Source organism: Geosmithia morbida, assembly GCF_012550715.1.
Source record: "Geosmithia morbida isolate 1262 chromosome Unknown scaffold_3, whole genome shotgun sequence".
Classification (NCBI taxonomy): Eukaryota; Fungi; Ascomycota; class Sordariomycetes; order Hypocreales; family Bionectriaceae; genus Geosmithia; species Geosmithia morbida.
Genome location: NW_023336190.1, coordinates 1,003,972 through 1,025,795, shown reverse-complemented (window position 1 = coordinate 1,025,795; position 21,824 = coordinate 1,003,972). Strand labels below are relative to the sequence as shown.

The following is a 21,824-nucleotide window of genomic DNA, read 5'->3' as shown; positions in this document are numbered from 1 at the left end:
AAGAAGGAGCTGATGCACCTGCGATATCGTACGGTGAAGACAAAGGAAGAAAGACGATACCAACACAACCCTTAGATGGCTCCGTATCGATACTCCGTACTCCCTATTAACCGCTCGTCAGACCCCCATTTCCCAGCTCATCCAACTCATCCAACCACTTCCCCTGCCACCCCCCCTGCCACCCCCTGCCACCCCCATCTCCTACCCATGTCTTTCCTTTCTTTTTCTTCTTCTCCGTCATCTCTCCTCTCCTCTCCTCACAGCTATGACCTCGTCACCTACAGACCAATATAAGCTCTCGTAGACTGTTGCTCCGTGATAGTGACAGTACTCTGGTAGTACCCGTCCCCTACAGGTTGTGAATCTTTGATCTCTCCCCTCTCCCCCCTCCCCCCTCTTCCTCACCACCACGATCATCATCATCATCGTCATCATCATCGGGGACACTTCTTCCATTCAAACTCCTCATATCAATCCATCTCCATACACAAGTGTGATACTACTACTACATGACCGCGTTCATCCCAATCTTTCCCTACTCTACTCTACACCTTGATCCTCTTACCCTCTCTTCCTGCTCGCACTTGCATCAATGTACGAGTACGGACAGGTAGCCGCCGATCTGAAGACTTAGTTGACCAGTCCAGTCCAGTCCAATCCCCTAGCAGATCCGAACCCAACCAGATGGTCACCTGCTGCACGCTCGGACCCTCCATCCACCCCGTTCTCGTCCTCCCGGCTTCTCTCGAGCTGATTCACGCTGCATAATACGACCCCTGCCAGGTACCGAGCATGTACTCCGTAATGCTGGGCAGCAGCAGTAGCATCAGTAGCTATGAGTAGCCGCAATACCTCAAGTCCTCGCCTCGTTTTCGGTCCGACAATCGACGACGAGCGCATCCGACTACTCCTCGTAAATCTAAGCACAAAGTGCGTACGGAGCAACAAAAGGAAACCCTCCACTACCCCACTTCTATCCTGACTTGGCTTCTCGGCAGGATCCAAATTCCTCCCTGAGAGGCAAAAAGAAAAAAAGAAAAAAAAAAAAGAAAAGAAAAAGGCGGATATTACATGTTCTATAACCTTCCCGACGCCATCGATGCCGTGTCCTGTCTTCTCTCTAGACGGATGCCAACATTACGCTCGAAGAGAAAAATAGAGGGTAAAGAGGAAGAACAAGAAGAAGAAGAAGAGTGACCAAGCAAGAGATCAGACAAGATGTGGTCTACTTCTTCCGTGGCACGAATAGACTAGGTTTGGCCTTTTTTCGAGGAGGCGCTGGTCCCAGAGTTCGTTCCTGGAAGAGAAGAGAGGAGGGGAAGTCAGCCGTGCATGTACTGTAAAGCATCTAGAAGGTATCAGGTTCCAGGCTTCCAACATACCCGAGGTCCGGTCGGTGCGTGTGGTGGTGCTTGTGCCTGCGGAGGCGGTGGCCTCTCTGGCGGCGTCATCCCCAGCACCGACATGGCCGATGGGTCGGTCGGTGGCTTGGGCTGACGTATCTTGCCTGCTCCTCCTCCTGACCCTGACCCTCCGGGTTTCTGTCCGAATTTGCTCATCATGGCTGATCGAGGTGGGCCGCTTGCAGACTGTCGTTTACTGTTAGTGATATGATCTCCTTCCTGATCGGCGTGAATGTACCGGTCTGTAGGACCGTTGCACGCGGACATACCCTCTTGGAGCTAGGCTGGTTGCCGTCGGGGCTATCCAGGGACCTCTTCTTGGCCTCGGACGTGGTCTGCCCGCTATCCGCCGCCGTGCGAATGGCTGGGGGACCCCCGGACCGGGGGACGACGGGGGACGGGTTGGCGCCTTGGCCGGACTCGACTACCCCCGTCATCGTCGTCGTCGTCGTCGTCGTCGTCGTCGTCAGCCGTGGCTGCTGCTGCTGCTGCTGCTGCTGCTGCTGCTGTTGCGCATGCGGATGCGCAGAGGCATCGGCCATGACCACGTCCTCATTGTCGCTGCCATATCCCATCTTCGGCTGCGGCCCCTCCAGAAACGCCGACGCGGGGGCCTTCTCCAGAGGTTGGCGGAACATGGACACGACATCTCCCGATGTGTAGCAGTCCCTCGCCCGGGAGTCTTCTATGAGCTTCTTCCAGAACTCACCCTGCACGAGGGCGCGCGAGTCTCCCAGGATCCAGAGCGACGACTTGGCACGCGTGAGACCGACGTTCATTCGCCGGATGTCCGTCATGAAGCCGATACCACCCGTAGAGCTGGCACGCACGCACGAGAAGATGATGATCTCGCACTCGCGGCCCTGGAAGGCGTCCGTCGTGTTGAACTCGATCACGTCCGTGATGCCGTCCCCGTACCGGGCCGTGAACCGCGACCGCAGCTCGAACAGCTGCGCCTTGTAGGGGGTGATGATGCCGATCTTGCGCTGCAGGTCGCACTCTCGGTAGTCGCGGCTGAACCGCTCGTACATCTGCATGGCCACGTCCAGCTCCCTCGTGTTGACCAGCGACTGGCCCTTGCGGCCGCGTGACTGCACGCCTTGCACGTCGAAGAACCGGTACGGGCCGAACAGCTTGCTCTGGTGCCACGGCTGTCGCCGCAGGCGCAGCATATCCTGTCCATCCTTGAGCTGTCCTTCGTAGAATTCCTTGCTGGGGAACGCGCTGATCTGCGGGTGCATGCGGTACTGCATGTCGAGCAGGTGCACCGAATTCGGATGGTTCTGCTGCATGCGCACAAACAGACTCTGGTCATAACCGAACCGCGCCGCCGACTGTGAGAGGACCGTGGGCGGCAGCTGCTTGGGGTCACCGACCAGGATACACTTGCAGCAGCCGTACTTGAGCGGGATCAGGGCGCTGAGCTCCACGCACTGCGCGGCCTCGTCGATCAGGACCGTCTCGAACTCCACGTCCAAGTTGCGGAACATTTCGTGGCCGCTACCGCTCAGCGTCGCGCAGAGAACGTGCGCCCCGTTGAGGATCTCCTGCTGGATCTGTCGGCGTCGGAGCTCCGTCTCTCGCGCAATCGAATTGCCGCTGTCTTTGTTGGCGTCGATCTGCTTGCCAATCTGCATCTGCTGACGCTTGAGCTCGTCGAACCGTCGCGACAGCGCCTCGTACGTGCTGCGCTCCTGACCCCTGGCTGCCTCCAGCATCGGCCGCAGCTCGCCCAGCTCCTCCTTGATCTTCGAGGCATCCTCATGAAGCTTGTCGCGGTCGGCCTTGGCCTTGTCTCTGGTCCCGTCGCCCTCGAGCTTCGCCTTCACCAGCTCGTCAAGGGTGACGTCCTTGACGCCTGCGTTGATAGCATCGCTCCGTCCGAGACGCAGCACATTGATGTTCACCTTCTTGCCGTTGATGGTCGTGATGCCGCTCTTGAGTCGCAGGACGAGCTCGTCGACGGCGGCGTTGCTGGGCGCGCAGACAAGGAGCTTCTTCTGCTGGCTCTGGTTGCTTACATGGGATGCTCCTGCTGCTCCCGGTCGGATGGGGACTCCGACCGGCGTGCCCGCATTCGGCTGCGAGCCGAGCTGTTCAGACAACAGGGCACCGACCATGGCAACGATCGTCTTTGTCTTTCCTGTTCCGGGGGGGCCCTGAATCAAGGTAAACCCGTCGTTTTCGTGCGCTCCTAGGACAGCCATAGCCTGGCCGCGGTTGAGGTTCCAGTTGTCCTGCCACTTTGCGACCTTCTCGTCACCGTACCGGAGGATGGGCGACGGCTCGGCCTTGAGGATCTCGTCCATGAGGTCGTAGTACTGCAAGCTCTCCAGCGCTGCATACTCCCGCTCGATGGTTGTCATGTTTGTAATCTTGATACCGTGGACGCTGGCACCTGGGTTCAGGAGCGGCGAGAGAGGGTTATTCCGGGACGCCACACGGTAGGTGATCTCGATGATATCCTTCTTGTACTTGATCCTGTGAACCCGCGCGAGGCAGTGCCTAACGTCCGACTCGAGAAGGGGGCTTTCAGACTCGGATACCAGGAGGATATCGCCTTCGGAGACACCACGGTCCCTGTTCTGGACTATGGGCATGGTAAAGGTCACCTCCAGAAAGCTGTCAACGCTTGCGCGACTGGCAATCTTCATGCCAAAAGGCTGAGCCGTAATCTCGTCCTTGGCCGTGACAAAGGACCGCCATGCTTCGGATGCGAGCAGAGGGAAGAAGGTTTCCTGGTACGACTTAGGATTGGCATACTCCGTCCCGACTCGGCTGCCAGACGGACCGCTCGGGGGATCGTTGCCCTCGTGAAATATTTCCCAGGCAAGGACGGTGTTGTGGAGCTTTTCCATGGGCGGGATCAGTCGTGCCCTCATCTCCTTGACAGACCGCTGCTGCTTGACCTTCTTGACGGGCCTGCGCATCTTGTCACGCAGCGCCTGGCGGTTGCGCCTCTCGGCCTCGTCCAACGTCTTCTTGCCGCCGATGCTCAGTGCCGCGAGCTGGTTGTCGCTGTCGGAGTCGGAATCGATCTCGGACTCCTCGTCCGAACTGTTGACCATGATCTCGCTGCGAGAGTGGTCCTTGCCGATCACGGCGAACCCAGCCAGGCTAGAGCCCTCGCCAGGGACCAGCTCGCCCCGTAGCGCTCTGGCCTTGGCGATGACCTCGGCATCGCGTCTGGCTCTTTCAGCCTTCTCGCGCTGTCGGCTCTCCTTGAGGGCTGAGATGGCTTTCTGGTCAGGCACCTTGGCCTTCGCCTTGACCCTGGCTTCCGCCGCCCTCTGCGCTTCGAGTTTCTTGAGGATGGGGCTGTCGATGGACTTGCTCAGTGCCAGAACGTCGTCCCGATTCGTCCTGAGGTCTCCCGGCACGGCACCGGGAGTGCCCGACTTAGACCAGGCATCAAGCCTGCTCTGTTTCTTGAGCTGGTCCTTGGCCCTATCCGCAGCGCGGCTCGGGAGGACGGCGGATTGGCGGGCCTTGATCTCCTCTTCGACGTGGCCGAGTGCTTGGAGGAGCTCGGCTCGCTGCTGGTCCGTGAGGTTCGTAGGTCGCCGGTACTTTCCTGGCATTTCGGTCGACACACATGCATCCATGATGAGTTTCCGAGAGTCCTCGGCAATTTCCAGGCTATTCTCCCGAAGCCGCTCGAGGATCTTGCAGAGGACCCTGACGGTGACGTCGACAAGCCACCTGTCTTTGAGTCGGATCATGTTCTCCATGCCTCGAAAGTTGTCCTTGGCTGGCTGGAGGATCTTGACCATCATATGCGACACCTCCTTATTGGTGGCGGTAGCGATGGCCGAAGTGAGTAATCCGTCTTCCGCAATCAGGGCCTCGGCCAACTCCATGATCTCACGGCAGAAGTCCTGCATAGTGCTGTTGGGGATGTACAGCGACCAAGGCTCGATGTTTCGGCACGACAAAGAGACGAAGTGCCATTGCTCCTGCCACCAGCGGAGGAGCATGGCGACAGTCTTGGGCTCCAGCGTCCTGACACGGAGGACACCACCGGTGACGTCACAGAGGCCTCGCAGGATGTCCCGGCTCATGTTCTGGATGGGGCGGATCGGGTCCCAAGGGCACTGTTGCTTTGGGAAGCCCGGGGGAGGCCTCAGAACCCTGTCGAGGACGAACATGGATGCCCTCAAAGTCTGGTCAGGGTGCAGCTGGGCCATCTGCTCAAACGCCTGGCTGCGGGCAATTTCACCGGTCCAGCTCTTGAGGAGTTCGGCCGACGCTTCGGCCAAGTCAGATTCGCCCTGCATGGCCACGCCAACGGTAACCTGGAAAGCGCGTTGGCTGGCGAAGAGGCCACTCAGGTCCGTCGTATCCAGCTCGGAGAGTCTGCTGAATATCCTCGCCAGGACGTCCGTCGTGTCACCAAATGCCTGGTTGAACAACTTGCTCGATTCATCCAGACGGGTGTCCTTCTTCTTCGGGCGAATGGGCTCGAGCCTCACGATGGGCTCGAGGGAGAGCAGAAAGTCCCCAGCCAGCTCTGCTTGCTGTGACGACGAATCGAACATTTCCACCACACCCTCCCAGAAGTCCTTGGATTGCCTCGTAATGGCCGACTGGATCTGCGCGCCGCCCCGTAGTGAATGGTACTCGATCGCAAAGAGCTTAATATCCAGCCACATGGCGGCCACCATAGTTTTGCGGGCTGCTGAAGCTACGTGAAATGTTTTCCATCCTATGTGCTCTTCCTTTGGCGTCTGCAGCTGGTCTAGTATGAGCGCCCTGTGCTTCATGACCATGTTGAAGGCACAGTTGGCATATAGGTGCGTGGTGCCGGTACCCGTGGTCTCTTGCTCGAGAAATGTCCCGACTGTGAAGCTCAGAGCGTCAAAGCCTGCACGGAGGCAGGCAGCTCGGCCGGGCTCAGTCATGCTCACATCCTTAGTCATGGTCTCGAAGAGTGTGTGCAGGAGGACTTCGCAAGCATCGTATCGTCTGTCCCGTCCGAGAGACTGAAGCCAAGGACCAATCCAGGATATGGGGAAGGGAGTGGCCTCGGGCCCAGTCTCAGAGCCACTCCAGCAATCATCGAGTGACTGGCAAAGAAGAGTGCGGTAGACGGGGCTCCCAAAGATGAGATCGGCAATGACGTTGGGCCGCGCATCACCAACGACATCCCAGAAAGCCTTGGGGGATTTTTTCAGCAACGTGGTTAGGATGCGAATGGCGGCCACAAGAACGCTCTCGCTTCTGCAAAACTGGATATGGCGAAACAGCAAATCGTATATGTGTGGGGATCCAGGCTTTACCTCGAGGCTACGGAGGCGACCCAAGATGAGTTCGCCGTTGAGGGTCCTCAGGATCTTCTCGAATCCGAGCCAAAACCTTTCGATCTCGATGTAGGTCTCGGTCCCAGGTTGCACGAGATCTTTCCGACTGGCCTCGTCAATGGCAGCAACCAGGCCGCCGCTGACGGCCCAATCAAACTGCTCCTCCGACATGGAATCGGTGTCAATGTTCTTCCAATTCTCATGGGCCCAGTTGCGGCGATCCTCATTCTTCTGGTCGAAGAGGAGATATGTCATCCCGGGAAGGGGGTCCTTGGTCCCAAGCTTCAGGTATGATTTCCCTTGCAGCCTCATGAAGACGTACTGGAAGGTCGTCCGTTGGACGGGCTCCTTCATGTACGAGACGCAGCATAGTGCCTCGTAGATGGCGATATGCACTTCGGGAAGGTGTGCGCCAAAGGCGGATTTCTTGAAGACGGTCCCTGTTGCCTCGATCTTCTCGATGAAATCTTTGGCCCACTTGAGGTTGTGATCGATTCGGTTGACGTCCAGGCGGTCGAGAAGTTCTTGGATCTGCGAGACGGCATCTTCATCCCAACGCCTACATGCCCGTGATTAGCCTCACCCACACAGCCAGAATCGAAACAGCGCATACTCGGCAAATTTCTGGAGATGAGCTCTGCGCTTCATGTGCCAATTCAGCACACAATCGGAGCAGAACTTGAGGGAGCCGTCAAGACGTTCGGTGAAGTCGTCGAGCCACTTGCCAGCATCGCGTTTGTCGAAGCCAAATATCAAGCTGTTCCAGTATGTAATCTCGATTCGATCGTCCCCATCCTGTATGCGTTTCTTCTTTTCTTCAATGGAGATCTCAGAGGCAGGGTCGTTCAGTGTTCGGTAGTTTTCGACATCCTCGTCGGAGAGTTTGGGGCACAAGAGGTGCTGCTCAGCCGGGACAGCCTGGAGCTTCTCGAACCATTTCGCTAACTCCTCGTTGAGATCTGACATTGTGTCGGTTCACTGCCAACACTCATTGCGGTCTCTTTTCTTTCTCTCTTCTTTTCCTTTCAACGATGCGCGGAGGCGAGAGGTGATCGGGCTTCGTCAGGATTCGAAGAGGAAGGTGATTGAAGAAAACCTGTCGTCGAAGGTGGTCAGAGTTTGATGCAAAGGGGAGAGAATGGGGCACCATGGCAGCGGGTGATGGATGGCAGGGGAGCGGAAGAGACGGGAACGAAGGGATGACATAGCAGCGGTGCTGAAGACCGCACGTAACCAAAAGCGACGTATCGGAGGGATCGCGCAGGCACGGAGAGGCAAAAGGCCAAACAGACGGCCGACGGTCGTTGATCCAATGTTGCCGCGTACACGCTACGGGCAGAGGCTTCCCAGCTTGCAAAACGCAGCAAACCAAGAGACGCCTCCAAGGAGAGAAGAGAAAAGACAGAGCTACGTGGGAAGAGCGAAGAAGATAGAGTGGCGAGGCCTCACCTGACAAGTCGATGTTGTGACCGCGAGATTCCAGGGCTCGTACCGGCCGTGGGACCGCTGTTGCAGGTTGCACGGTCGTATGTGGTTGGAACCAAGATTCGATGACAGGCAGACAGTACGAGTAAAGTATTACGGAGTAATAATACTGCCCACAGTAACGACTGGACTCGACGAGTACTCCGTAATACGCGCTTCCCAGATTCGCGCCTAAAAAGTTTTGGGAGCAGGGTGTTAGATAGAAAAAGGTGGATAAGTGGGGCGAAGCACCCTGGAGTTCATTGTCAGAATAAGGCAGGCGGTGTCAGTCCTCACACGACCAACTTCGTCCAGGAAAAAGTAAGTATACAGTGAGTGCTCCGTAGTAATGATGCCTTCAAGGCTGCAAAATCCCTACGGGGTAATACCAATAGCGTAGCATTACCCGCTGTGAGTATGAGCTGCAGCAGTGACGCCCCTGAGTGGCGTGTGGCACCTGTAAGTCATCAATCATCCCGCCATCCTTCCAATCCATCCATGGACTCCATATGGACGTCATCAATATTACTCCGTAATATGTACGGATTGCATCCCAACGCCATCCCTACTACCAGCAGTACGTACTCTCTACTGCATCCTTATTTTCCCTCTCTTCAAAACGGATACTTATAGTAATACCGTCCATGTATGTATATATCAATACTACGGCGTCACGACATGCATCGTTCATTTTCGCCAGCCTAGCATGCTCCCACATCTGACATCACCATCATTTCACCGGTTACCCTCGACTCTCGAGAGGGGTAGCCCAAAAGAAAAAGTAGATGTCTTCTCTCCCCTAATCTGACAAAGGCCAGACAAAAACTGTCAGTGCTATTCATTTCGCAGTCCAGAGGCCCAAAGACCGTATTCCGGCATCGCCGCCTTGTCGATCCAGCTCGGCTTGAATCATCCTTGTCTCTATGCGTGTTCTGGGCCTATCGCTCAAGTTCATACATCAAGACCATAGAGTCAAGAGAGAGACTTCCGAGTCCGCGGTAGCCTCGCCCGTCGAACCCTAGCTTGGTTCCTTGTGAGGTTTCCGTAGTATTATCCAGTGTTTTGATGCCCCTTGCTGATCGTGGCAATATGCCTGCCGCGGAGTGGTTCACCTGGAATTTATACGATGCAAGTAGATGGCTCAGAAACTTCTCACTTGTCTAAGCATCATTGTTTTTGTTCTATTTTTTCGTGTGCTACCTAATCCAGAGGCCATATTCTATCCCTTCCCTACCGTCTAGATATCCGGCCCGAGAGTATTTACTCATCTTCGTCACAACTGGTCTCGTGCACCTCAAGTGTCCTCGAGTCCCTTGGGCTATCGGAGTATATCATCGCTCTCCAGACATCTCTTTCTTCCTGAACGAGTACTGACCTTCAAAGACACTGAGTCTTGTTTTGACCTCTTCCCGTCCAGTCCCATATATCCCCTCTGTAAGGGCCGACAACGTCTTCCCTGAAAATAGCCTTAGAATATGGAACTGTCCCCAGATCCGTTCTTCTTTCACGGTGAGGACGTCGAGTTGGTCACGCAACGGCAAAGCACCAGCCGGGACACCTCTTTGACCTGCACGGTTTTCGACGAGCCAACCGGCAACGTGATAAGCCTTGCCTCCGTTGGGGTGACTGACGGGACAGTGGACCTGACCGACGACGGCGTACCAGGCGAGGTGATCGATCTCACCTGTGAAGAACCTATCGACGACGTTGTTGATCTCACGATCGATGAATCAAACCTCTCCTACAGAGCTCTCCACGAGGGCGAATATGCCCTAGCTAGTTGCCGTGTGTCTGGGAGTGTCGTGGAGCGGGACGACTGCGTCGAAGTCCTGGATACGAGCTTGGGCGCCTACAAGGTCAGCTTCGTCATTGTCAAGGCCATTGTGTCGGCTCGCCCGGGATCCGTAATCATACGAGGAATCCCTCTATCAAGGACCAGGGATCTAGCGGGCATGCTTCCCAAGAAACGGGACGAAGTTTGCCAAGTTCTCCACATCAACAGAGACGGCGGCCAAAACGAGGCACCGGGACTCATAGATGTCAACCTCTCGTCGGTTGTCGCCAAGAGAGCGGTCATCATGACGAACTCTCTATGGCCCAAGCACAGCAGCATACTCTCATCTCGGGACCTGGATGGACACCAGGGATCACTCGTTTGCCGGTGGTCTTTCCGCATATACTCGACGTCAGAGGGTCGAAGATCCAAGCCTATAGAAGAGGCCCTAGAGCGAATCCAGCCGAGCGAAGTCATCAACCCCCAGTACCGAGATCTGGAAGACGACCAGTGCTACCAGTGGCGTGGAGGACGGGTACCCGGAGGCTCGTGGCGTCCAGAAGCTCCGAGAGAGCCGCACGTCGATATCGTCCATCTAGACGCTGAAACGAGCCATAAAGCCGAGCATCGCGAGCGCCTCCGGTATCGTCAGCGCGGTCAAAAGTACACGGTCTTTGACTCCTTCTGTGGAGCTGGAGGTGTGTCTAGAGGGGCTCAGACGGCTGGAATGATAGTCACCCATGCCGTGGACAAGAGCGAAGAGGTCTGTGAAACCTACAGGGCCAACTTCAGAGAGACAAGACTCTACATCGGATCCGTAGACGAATTTGTCAGTAGTCATGGGAGGCAACATTTTCGAGTCGATGTCCTGCACCTGTCCCCGCCATGCCAGTTCTTTTCCCCCGCACATACCCACACCGGCGTTAACGACGACATAAACATCTTCGCTCTCTTTTCTTGCAACTCGTTGATCAACAAAGTTCGGCCCCGGATTGTCACTGTGGAACAGACATTTGGCCTCACGCATGACCGGCATCGAGAATACTTTCATTCGCACCTCAATGATTTTACTCAGCTGGGCTACTCGGTGCGTTGGAGGGTCGTCAAGCTATGCACCTGGGGTTCTGCGCAGTCGCGCAAGCGACTGATCATGATTGCCGCTGCTCCCGGTGAGAAGCTACCGCCGTTCCCGGAAGCAACCCATTCAGAGAATGGTGACAGGCGGAGAGGGTTGAAGCCATACACAACGATACGCCAGGCGATCAGCACAATCAGGCCCAGAAGTCGTGACGAGCTTCACAATCTACACTCTGTTAGGTGGCATCACCCGCCGAGAGCCTCATACTGCCCTGATCGACTGGCCGGCACCTTGACAACAGGCGGTCCGAGCCTTATATACCCCGATGGCACTCGAGATTTTACCCTCCGAGAACAAGCCTGCCTCCAGGGATTCCCGCACTGCCATACCTTCAAGGGTACGCGGACGTCGATCAAGCGACAGATCGGAAATGCGTTCCCCCCGAACACGGTCACGGTACTATACAAGTATCTGGAGAAATGGCTCCTGCGTCAGGATGGAGTGCAACCATCGCATGCACACCCCATCATCATCAACAGTGCTGAGGATACGGTGACGGTTGCGGATGACGAGGACAGCCTGCGTATCGATATTCCCAGGAGCTCACGCCGCGTCCGGCCCACGATGCCACCGTCCATACAGGCAGCTACTACTAGGGTGGTGCCCAGCTCGATGGAGATTGACGACAAACCTGACGAAATCGTCACGGTTGATTTGACTTAGGCCAATTTGTTGAAGATGAGGGTTGGCGCTCAAACTTTTGCTTTCCTATACGGCCATGATTGTGTGCTGTCCCTATTACTGTGCTATTCCTTGGTTGGGTCACCTGCTGTCGTTCTGTCGTCTTGCTCACTTGTTGCCACACTACGACTACTGTGTGGTCTATGCCATCACAAGGAAATCTCGCTGTCTATGTCGTTTCTTCTACAGTCTTGTCGGTTGACACTCGCTGGGCTTCAGGGGGTTACATATTTCTCAGATGAGGCAACACGTATGTAGTAAAGAAGAATGGATCAGGCCGGGTCTACGGGTATTACTAATGCCGTTGAAACGGTCCTCTTCTCCGATATGTTCATATTATTCCCACCGAAAAGCCCACAGAGAAAACATCACCGGCACCTTGGATAATATAGCCACCTGGTGTTTAGAAAAGGTGTGGGTGAGTCACATGCATTCATCCATGGCACATCAATGGTTCAATGGTCGAGGTGCAATGAAATGGAAGGTGCCACGGGCAAAAATCTGAACGGTGACACAAGGAAGGTGAGGTGACTGTGACTGTGCAAACAAAGCTCACTTTAATATTATTTTTTCTTTTGTTTTCCTCTTGAATGGTGATAATGACAACACCGGAATTCCACTGAAATTGTTGAAAGAGGCACAGGACATGATAGCCTGGTAATGGAGGTATAGCCACACGCGTAGAACTATACTGTAAGGACATATTCCAGGAGGAACACGACGGATGTCCTGATGGGACATCTCCAAGGGCCGGGGGGGGGGGCAGCCCTATTCTATCTCACTCTCCTCTCGGATTCCGCCCTTCTCAAGGAGCCCCAAGAAAAAGAAAAAGAAGCATAAACCCCCCCCCAAAAAGAGGCCCCTCTCTGATACACTCACACATCTCACCTTTCGATTCCAAGCGTCTCTTCTTCCACCTTCACCTCGCATCTTTCTCTGTTCTCATGTTGATTCGTCCATGAGAGCACCAAGTTGCCTGGACCTGTTCCTTCCAGCACTCGCGTATGTTCTTCGTGTCATCGTTGACTTCGGTCTCTTGACCACTTGCCATTCCCGCAGCACCCTCTCTGCCTGCCTGCTGTGTGCTATTGGGACACGCGACACGTCAAAGATGGACTATCCACAGGTATCTCACTCTTTCGTGGACAGCGATGTGAGTAGCAGGATACCAACCCGGTCTCTTCCAGGGATATGTCCTTTCCAAACACGTACATGGGCTAAGACAGTATCTCTAGCCGACGCTCGTTCTCCACACCTTTCCAGTCCAAGATGCTTTCGTCTGGCGCCATGAGCAGGGAACCATGATCGAGATGGGCAACGAAGCCATCCTCCTGAAGCGATTCAATGACAGACGCACGCCTTTCAGATGTTGGCCCATCTCCCCTATCCCCGGTTTCACTACCTCCTTTGCCAAGTCCTGGCTCTTGATGGTCAAGGTCCCACCCGTTACAGACGACGTTGGTTTCCCTGCTGATGGTGACCACTTTTCGGTCGACCTGGAGAGGACAGTCATGGTGGGCAGCGATGGGTATACTCTGACGAACCTCTCCAGCAGCCGGATCACGAACCCCTATGAAGAGATGACAGACGTGGACGAAAACATCCGCAGGTGCGCGGCATTCAAGGTTGATGTCCCGCGTTCCTGGGAAGGTGAAGGCGGCACGAGCATCGAGCTCGAGCTCATGGACAGGTTCCGGATTGCGTCTAGCATAGACGATGTGCAGAATATCACAGTCAAAGCCAAGTCACAAATCATCACCATCCACCTAGAGACTGTGGCCAGGACACCTGAGGCCGAGCTCGAAGCTCTCCGCAGTTTCGTTTTCGAGAAAGGATGTCACGGTGGTCGCACTCCCCCCGCAAAGTCGATGACGGCGTTCCGGACGATCCAGAACTTCCACGGTGTTACCTGGGAATACACCGACCTCCATGCAGAGTTCCCCCAGCTCGCGAACCCCACGAGCCCCTCGTATCGGGTGTCCCCGTTCCTCCAACAGAAGGTCAAAGAGTTCAATGCAGACCAAAAAGCAGCGTACGACGGACTCACCCAGATTCGAAATGGGCTTTTCTTTGTCAACGGGTGTCCAGGTTCCGGAAAGACGGAATGGAATCTCGTCCTCTCAGCCCTCATTCAGTCCAGCCCCCGTCAAGGTTCGAAAAGGAAGCGCAGCCCTATCCTCTTCCTGGTGGATATCAACAAGACGGCCGACGATGCAGCCAATCGTTACTTGGCCTTGTGCAAAGCATCCGGTCTCAACACCAAGGCCATCCGCATGTACGGGTGGCCGTACGAGATGCGCAACAGCGACAAGCTTCAGGGCCTGGCGAACCTGGAAAACCTAGAACTCGATGACAAGGATTCCAAGGGGGTAGATTTCACCAGGACGTTCTTGACAACGGCCAATCTGGCGAGAAACAGTAGTCTGAAGCGAGGCACTGACAGGGCTCCCACCCTAGACGAAGCATCCTGGGACTATTACGATCTCCGTAGAGACGAAAAGGCCTTTACGCCTCTCTCGGTGTTTCTCGACAAGATGGGGACGGGCGAAGCACTCAGCACTTCGGACTGGAAGGTTATGCGAAAGCTAGTCTCGCAGCTCTACCGCAAAGTCCTGGCCGAGGTCGACTTTGTCGCCACAACACCGGTGGCAGCAAGCGGTGCCTTTTCCCGTTTCTTTCGGCCTGGAGTCGTCTTCTTCGACGAAGCGCCCCACGCCCGGGAGCTGTCTACGCTGATCCCGATTGCCTACTTTGAACCCCTGGCCTGGATCTTTACGGGTGACGTCCACCAGACACAGCCGTTCGTCAAGGGCGCCGACAAGCGTAGCGTAGAGCTCCAGGGGCTCAGGTACAACCCGTTTGTGGAGCAGCTTCGATTTAGCACCATGGCGCGGGCGGCGACGGTTGGCGCCCTGGATGGGCAGCTGCTGGTCAACAAGAGAGCGCACGGCAATCTTCACCGTCTCTCGTCGGAGCTGTTCTACAGCGCCAGCATGAGGTCGGTGCATGAGACGCCGGGAGCCATGTATCCGCCAAGCACGTTGCACCTCAAGAAACACCTGGAGAGCCTAGGAGGGAATAGGGGTGGCCTGAGCGAGAACCGAATTATTGTACAGCTGGACTCGGGATGCGAGCGGGAGGAGCGGCGCAGCTTCTGGAACCCGGTGAATCACCGATGGGTCATGAAGCAGGTCGAGATCCTGCTGAAGGACGAGGCGTTCCAGAGCACCTCCAGCGAGGGCTCGCCGGGGACAGTCATCATCATGAGCCCGTACAGCACGGCGCTGCGGCGATACGATGCAGCAGTGAAGCAGTGGCCGGACGAGTGGAGGCGGCGGGTGCAGGTCCTGACGGTGGACAGGGCCCAGGGCAACCAGGCCGACGTTGTGGTTCTGGACATGGTGCTGACGACCAGGGCGGGGTTCATGGACGACTGCCGGCGGCTCAACGTGGCCATCACGCGTGCCAGACAGGCGGAGATTATTGTGATGCACGAGATGATGACGATGCGCAGGGCGCGCGTGAAGACGCGTTACACGTCGAGGCTATGGGATGATGCCGCAGCGGACGGGAGGGTGTTTAAGCTGGAGGCTTAGTTGAAGAAGGACTGAGCACGATTCATGATTCATGGTTCATGGTTCATGGTCCACGGTTCAGGGCGCAAAGGGGGTAGATGAGGAAGAGGTCATGTCTCCTTCTCCTGCACGGCTTTAGTCAAACGTGACGAGTACGCGTATTGGACATGGAGGTAGCTGAATAGATGTCAGACGAAGAGAGAAGTATGAGTAGTGGCCCAATCTGCCGGGGCGAAGGGAAAGGGAAGACAAGGTCCAGCTGTCTGTTGACCGTTCCGGTGTGTGCACGAGTAGAGAGTCCAGACTGGTAATTTAGACATACGAACGAGTACGTACCCGTACGAGTAGATGACTTATACGGGCAGCGAAAAGAAAGCAGAGTATTAATAGCCGATAGGCTACTGGCTCTTTCAAGGCCCTGCTACCACATGCGTCAATACTGTTAGACGGTAGTACTGAAAACGTAGGATCTTTTGTTACAGCCAAGGGGGGGTGTTTCTGTACAGATCATTACATGATGAGCAGGAGTGCATGTAGCGATACTCTCTGTATGGGGTTTTACTTGCATATACAAACCCAAGCTAGGTTTTTTTTTTTCCTTCTTCATATGATAATACCCTTCTCGTTTTACGTATATAGAACTGGTAACGATGATATTACAGCGTAGACTTTGAGTATCCGTCAGACTAGGCCAGTAACAGCCAAGGAGAGGAGGAGGAGTAGGAAGAGGAAGAGGAGTGAGGGCAAGACTAACAACGGGGCGGGCAAAGCTTGACTCGTGAGCGGGCACGACCTGAGCGATTTGTTCAAGGTGTGTGCTGCGCCTCGAGAGGGGAAACGGAAGTATGGAATGAAGGAGAGAATGATGATTATAAAATAAAAATGAGCAGGATTAAAATAAAAAAAGGAAAACAGCTGGCTACTGTTGCTGCCGATGCCAACATGACACTACGAGCATCGATACTAGCAGTATACATGTAATCTGTACTCGGTAGTAACAATTCAGTACTATGATTGATTGTATACAGATTATATGTAAATATGTGGAACAATGAGTAATGTCGAGTCTAGATGTAATTCCATGTCTGGCGGGCGGTGTAGGCGGATCTGCGATGGTAAATTGACGCGGAATTATTACTGCTGATGATATTGATACTCACTAGTAGCACTATCAGCAGCCTCAGGTATCTCTCAGGTATCTACCTGAGGATATCATCAGATGGAAAGACGAGTTGGTCGCAACGGGGAAGGGAGTCGAATCGTTCCGGGGGTCGGTGCAGGCGACCACAAAGGGCGAGTCTGGCCATGCACACGTATGGATGCGCAGTAACCTGTAGAGAGTGTGGCGAGGCCATTCGGGAGTAACAGCACAGTGAAATGCTCCGTAGCATTGCATAATATAATAAATAGCATGTAGCCCGTGGGGAGGGGGACGACGACGACGAGAGACCAGGGCCAGGCTACAGATTACATATTCTACAATACTCGTACTCGGGACAAGGGACGGGCTGGACACTAGCAGTGTTCTTGATAAGTTTATTTGCTCGTACGAGTACGAGGAGCCCTCTATCCGTAATCTGTACTCACATGGAGAAGGTGAGCTGCTGGCAGGAAGAGAGAGAAAGAGAGATGTCCTACCTGCAATACAACCTGATGAGCCAGTAAAGCACACACGATATACGAGCAGCACAGGTACAGCGGGCCTGTAGGTGAAACATCCGGACGGATGGTGAAGAGACCTGACGAGTGCTACGAGTGCCTGTAAGATTGCTGCGACCCTCCAGGGCTGCCGCCAGTGACCGAGGATACGACGTACAGGTACCGTACTCGCCACTTCCACTGTGGGATTAGCGGCACGGCACTCGGCAGAGAGGGATTTGAGACCTTGGCGGGCCCTGCAGACTACGAGTACCCGTGCATGTGCTACGATTGATACAGGTAGGAGACGGAGACTGCACCTGCATATGTGCAGGTAGAGACGGACGAGAATGTATGATGTGAGGACATGTATCACATTCACCGTACGGAGTATCGTAGAGCGCCGATTCAATAGTACTCTATTCTTCATTCTCTTCCCTCGAGTGGCTTAGCAGGCAATATGCCGTCTTGGCGTTGGCATACCCGGTGCGATCCAGTGATGTATTTACAGGGCAGAGCCACCGAGGGACGGGACCCGACGGCTCGCATGTGCTGTGCTGGGTTGGTGCGTTTGTGCACCTAGGGGCGGGCACAGCTAAGCATCAGTGATATCCGTGGGGATCCGTGCTAATAACGATGCCACTGTACGGGTACGGGATAGCGATACTCACCATCATGCCTGCTTAGTGCCTGCTGGGTGAGTGCCTGCTGAGTGCCTGCTGGGTACCCGACACTGTAACGGCGGGCAGCTGGGCACTGAAAGGGTTTACAGTATCGCTGTACATGATGTACCGAGTGCAGTACCGCTACATACCCGTACGAGTAATATTATATACATGATGATACAGATTATAACATACTCGTACAGTATTATTATATAATATGTAATGAATGTATGGAGAGCAGACTAACAGCTCTAGCCCCGTACCTGGCCCTCTGGTCTCCTCTCTTCAAGAGAATCCACCCACACTTTTCCCATGCTCGCGGCCCCCGCGCGCGTGAGCCACCCATCCAAACCCAGTCTACCCCCGTCTTCCTTGCCTTTTCACCTTCAGACCCCTTCCCTCTCCTCTCGGTGTTTTGCTTCTTCTTCCTCCTCTTTGCCTCTTGCCGCTAACTAGCCTATTCAGATTATTATATACTTTTTCATTTATTTATTTATTTCAACCTTTAATTTTTTTTCTTCCTCCTTCGCCTCTCCTGTCCCTTCATTCTTCTCCTTCTTCTTCTTCTTCTCCTCCTTCCCTTCTTACCCATGACCACATCGAAGATGCAGTAGCACTGGCCTTCGTCAGGACAGAGCGAGCAGAGAGAGCGCGCTGCCTGTTCCCTTTGGCAGTCGCCGCTGCCCCTCTCATGTTTTGCGGCTTGGATATTGTCCCCACAGACAGCAGAGAGTAAACCCCATCCATACCACGATCCAACGACGGGGGGGGGGGGTTACTCGTACCTGTACCACCGCACACACACACGCAGCACACACCACCCCACCCCTGTTTTGCCCGTGGGCGGCCTCCCATTTTCTTCTTCTGTTTGGCCTGCTCTGATTCCTGCTTCCCGCTTTGTGGCCCTGGTCGTGCCCGCACGTCATGGCCTGTGGTGCCACAACCACAACCACAACCACCACAGACACCACTATTACCACCACCACCACCACCACCAGAGGTAGCAGCAGCAGCAGCAGCAGCAGCAGCAGCAGCAGTGAGAGACGCACGGGCACACGATTCTTGGTCGTCCTGGCTGCCACAATAGCATCCTCACAATCTATTACTGTCGTCTCCGCTACCAACACCACCGCCACTACTAATAATATCACTGCTTTCACTACTACTACTACTACTACTACTACTGCTACTACTACTACTGCTACTGCTACTACTGCTACTACCATCGTCGCATCTTCTGCTGCTGCCGCTAGTACTGCTACCGCTGCTGTTGCCGGTAAACCTGCTGATGTAGTCGACGCTGATGCTGATGCTGCGTTCACTCTCTGCAGTGACGCTGGTCAGCAGATCGACGACGACTCATCCTCGTCTCCGTCTCTAAGACGACAGCGGCAGCTCGACCATTCATCGTTATTATCAGCATCATCGTCAGCATCATCAGCATCTTCATCATCATCTTCATCATCATCGCATCTCACAATTACTTGCTCACAACAAGAACAACAACAACAACAACCACCTCACACACAACCACTACAACCACCACAACCACCCGACAATCTGGACCGAAAAGCCTCCCGGCCGCTGGGGCGCCGGGATCATGGCCAGGATTCCGTCGCGAGCGGACGTGATGCCGTCATGACGCGCAGCAAGATGGATGAGGAGGCCGTTGCCGGCATCGTAGTCGGTCTCGTCCTCGGCGTTGCCCTCCTCATCTGCTGCCTGTACCCCATCATCGTCGGCCGCATCAAGAAGCACAGGCGAGCCAAGCACGGCTACACCTCGAACTATCGCGGCGGCCCCTCCATCTTTCTCCGTCGTCTCTCCAGTGGCTCATATAAGCGCGACACCACCGCCACCCCACGCGATAACTGTGACCCGACGACAGCCACCACCGGTCTACAAGATTCATATGCACATGCCCCTGCTGCTGCTGCTGCCGCCGCCGCTGCTGCTGCTGCCACCGCCGCCGCCGCCGCCGCGGGTGACACTGCATCCGTCATCGTCTCTCGCTCGTACGGCCCTCAACAGCAGCCGGCCACCGCATACGTCGACGCTTCTCTGGATCCAAACATCGCCATCGAACCTGTCTCCTTCCATCCCGGCGACGCCTACTTCCCCGACGCCTACCTCTCCAACCCCTTCCCGCCATGCCAATGCACCGTCGGGCCCGACGAGACCCTACCTGTCCAGCAGGTCGTCCTCAAGGGCACGAGCGAGGACTACTACTGTCCTCACATCCCCTCCGAAGCCTTTGGCATGTTCCCGACCCCGGGCTCGCCGTCACCATCCATCTCCGGCTCCGCACCCCAGAAGCCGCCCCGTGTTGCCGCCGCCGCAGGCTCCCGCGTCAGCCGCACACTCAAGGGCATCTTCGGCGGCCACCAGCACTCCTCGCCTCCTCCAGCCGGCGACGACTACGGCTACAGCGGTACCAGGGGTTTTCAGCCAAGCCCGGGGGGCCTCCCGGCCACGGAAGACACCCCCTACATCCAGGCTTCGGTTCAGGAACGTGGCGGTCCCAGTCTCGACCGGGTACTCCCTCAAGACGGCTACACGGTCCTGCACCATCCGCCAGCCGGAGAAGTCAGCCGCGGAGCCTACTACATGCCGCCCCCGTTGCCGGCAGCTAACCACCATCTCCCGTCTGATGCTCCTGGTTTCGCCCCCGTCACCGTCAACCCCATGGATATCATGCCTGCCTCGACCGAATCCGAGCTGTGGCACCGCACCGACTTCCAGATGCTCGCCAGCTCTCACGACTCACAGCAGGACTACGCCAGCCACCCAATGCACAGCATTCAGACCACCGCCCCCCAGTACCTATACGCACCGTCGCCCTCACCCGACACAACCCTACCAGCGGCGGGCGGGCCTCCTCAACCTCAGCCGCCGCCGCCGCCGCCGCCGCCGCCGCCGCCAGAAGTCCGCATCCAACCCTCGCCGGATCCAGACGGCGCTGTCCAGCCGTATCGAGTGAAGCGGGAGTCGACAGGCAGCAACACTGACGGCGGCCTCTCCCTTCCCTCCCACGCACACGCACACGCACACGCACCGCAAAACTCACTGGCAGCCCCTGTACCGTCATTACCGAGCCAGCAGTCCCTGTCGTCGAACCTGGGCAGTACTCACATCAAGTCAGAGCGGTCCACGCCGGGCGCGACACAGGGAGGGTCAGCTTCAGGGTCAGGAGGGGCGGGATCTGCCGGTGCCGCGTCGACGACTACGCACAGTACGCCGTCTAGTCAGATCGACACGGCGTCGCCGGAGTCACAGAACAGCTCGGATTTCAACCAGGCTGCGTCGCCGGGTGCCCTAGGCATTCCTTCGCTCAAGGGGGAGTATTGCTGTGATGAGCCGGGGTGCAACCAGACGTTTGATCAACCTCACAAGCTCAAGTATGTTTACACGGGAAGAGGCTCTGCTACCCCGATACCCTCTCCTATCGATGCACGCACGATGTCATCAGGGTACGTGAGGATGTATAACGCGCTGACACTGATGAATCAGGCACCACCGGAGATATCACAGCAAAGATCACAAGTGCCCGTACCCGACCTGCGGTAAAGGATTCGGCACCAAGACGCACCTGCAGCGACACATCAACGACCGCCACGAGAAGAAGAAGAAGTTCCACTGCTCGATCCAGGGCTGCGATTATTCCAGGGCCGGCGGCAAGGCCTTTCCCCGCAAAGACAACTGGAAGAGGCACATGACCAAGATTCACAGCATGGATCACGATTCACTCCCTGAGCCGGTGGAGATTGATCAAGAGATGGTGGTGCCAGAGGCTTGAGCAAGGATCTGGTCTTGTCGTGGCATATGTTGGTATGTCAGGGCATGTAACAACAACAGCAAAAAAAAAAGAAAAGAAAAGAAAAGGCCAGGGCATAAATGGTCTAGACAAGCATATCACAGGTGTCAAGGACGGCGTATCAAAAAAAAATTATAAAAAAAGGGGGGGCGGAAGGAACAAAGCAAAAGAAAGAAGAAGGAAAAACAAAAGAAACAATTGTTGTGTTTTTTTTATACTAAGCGGGTGGGAATATCCTTTTTTTTCTCTTCTTTTTTTATATCTTACATAAAAAGACAACATGGCATAAGGAGTCTTGGGCGGTTTTACTACTTTATCATAAATGGGTTACGATGAATGGACGGGCGTTTTCTTCAATCTGTTTTTATCAAG

General features: G+C 55.4%; 5 protein-coding genes across 5 annotated transcripts; 4 read left to right on the top strand and 1 right to left on the bottom strand.

Moving 5' to 3' along the window:
* Window positions 1–1,322: 1,322 nt before the first annotated feature.
* On the bottom strand, window positions 1,323–7,669 carry GMORB2_5245 (uncharacterized protein; the record flags this gene model as incomplete). The annotated part of the gene is made up of 4 exons (XM_035467219.1): window positions 1,323–1,337; window positions 1,383–1,589; window positions 1,673–7,262; window positions 7,317–7,669. 4 exons carry the CDS (start codon window positions 7,667–7,669, stop codon window positions 1,323–1,325), a joined length of 6,165 nt encoding a protein of 2,054 aa, XP_035323231.1.
* Window positions 7,670–9,642: 1,973 nt separating this feature from the next.
* Window positions 9,643–11,742, top strand: GMORB2_5244 (DNA (cytosine-5)-methyltransferase 1; the record flags this gene model as incomplete). The annotated part of the gene is made up of 1 exon (XM_035467218.1): window positions 9,643–11,742. One exon carries the CDS (start codon window positions 9,643–9,645, stop codon window positions 11,740–11,742), a length of 2,100 nt encoding a protein of 699 aa, XP_035323230.1.
* A 1,129-nt stretch (window positions 11,743–12,871) lies between these two features.
* On the top strand, window positions 12,872–15,356 carry GMORB2_5243 (regulator of nonsense transcripts 1; the record flags this gene model as incomplete). Its single annotated transcript, XM_035467217.1, has 2 exons — window positions 12,872–12,913; window positions 12,996–15,356. 2 exons carry the CDS (start codon window positions 12,872–12,874, stop codon window positions 15,354–15,356), a joined length of 2,403 nt encoding a protein of 800 aa, XP_035323229.1.
* A 2,594-nt stretch (window positions 15,357–17,950) lies between these two features.
* GMORB2_5242 (uncharacterized protein) lies at window positions 17,951–19,269 on the top strand (the record flags this gene model as incomplete). The annotated part of the gene is made up of 2 exons (XM_035467216.1): window positions 17,951–18,003; window positions 19,212–19,269. 2 exons carry the CDS (start codon window positions 17,951–17,953, stop codon window positions 19,267–19,269), a joined length of 111 nt encoding a protein of 36 aa, XP_035323228.1.
* Window positions 19,270–19,276: 7 nt separating this feature from the next.
* On the top strand, window positions 19,277–21,434 carry GMORB2_5241 (ZnF C2H2; the record flags this gene model as incomplete). Its single annotated transcript, XM_035467215.1, has 3 exons — window positions 19,277–19,375; window positions 19,835–21,108; window positions 21,149–21,434. 3 exons carry the CDS (start codon window positions 19,277–19,279, stop codon window positions 21,432–21,434), a joined length of 1,659 nt encoding a protein of 552 aa, XP_035323227.1.
* Window positions 21,435–21,824: the final 390 nt, after the last annotated feature.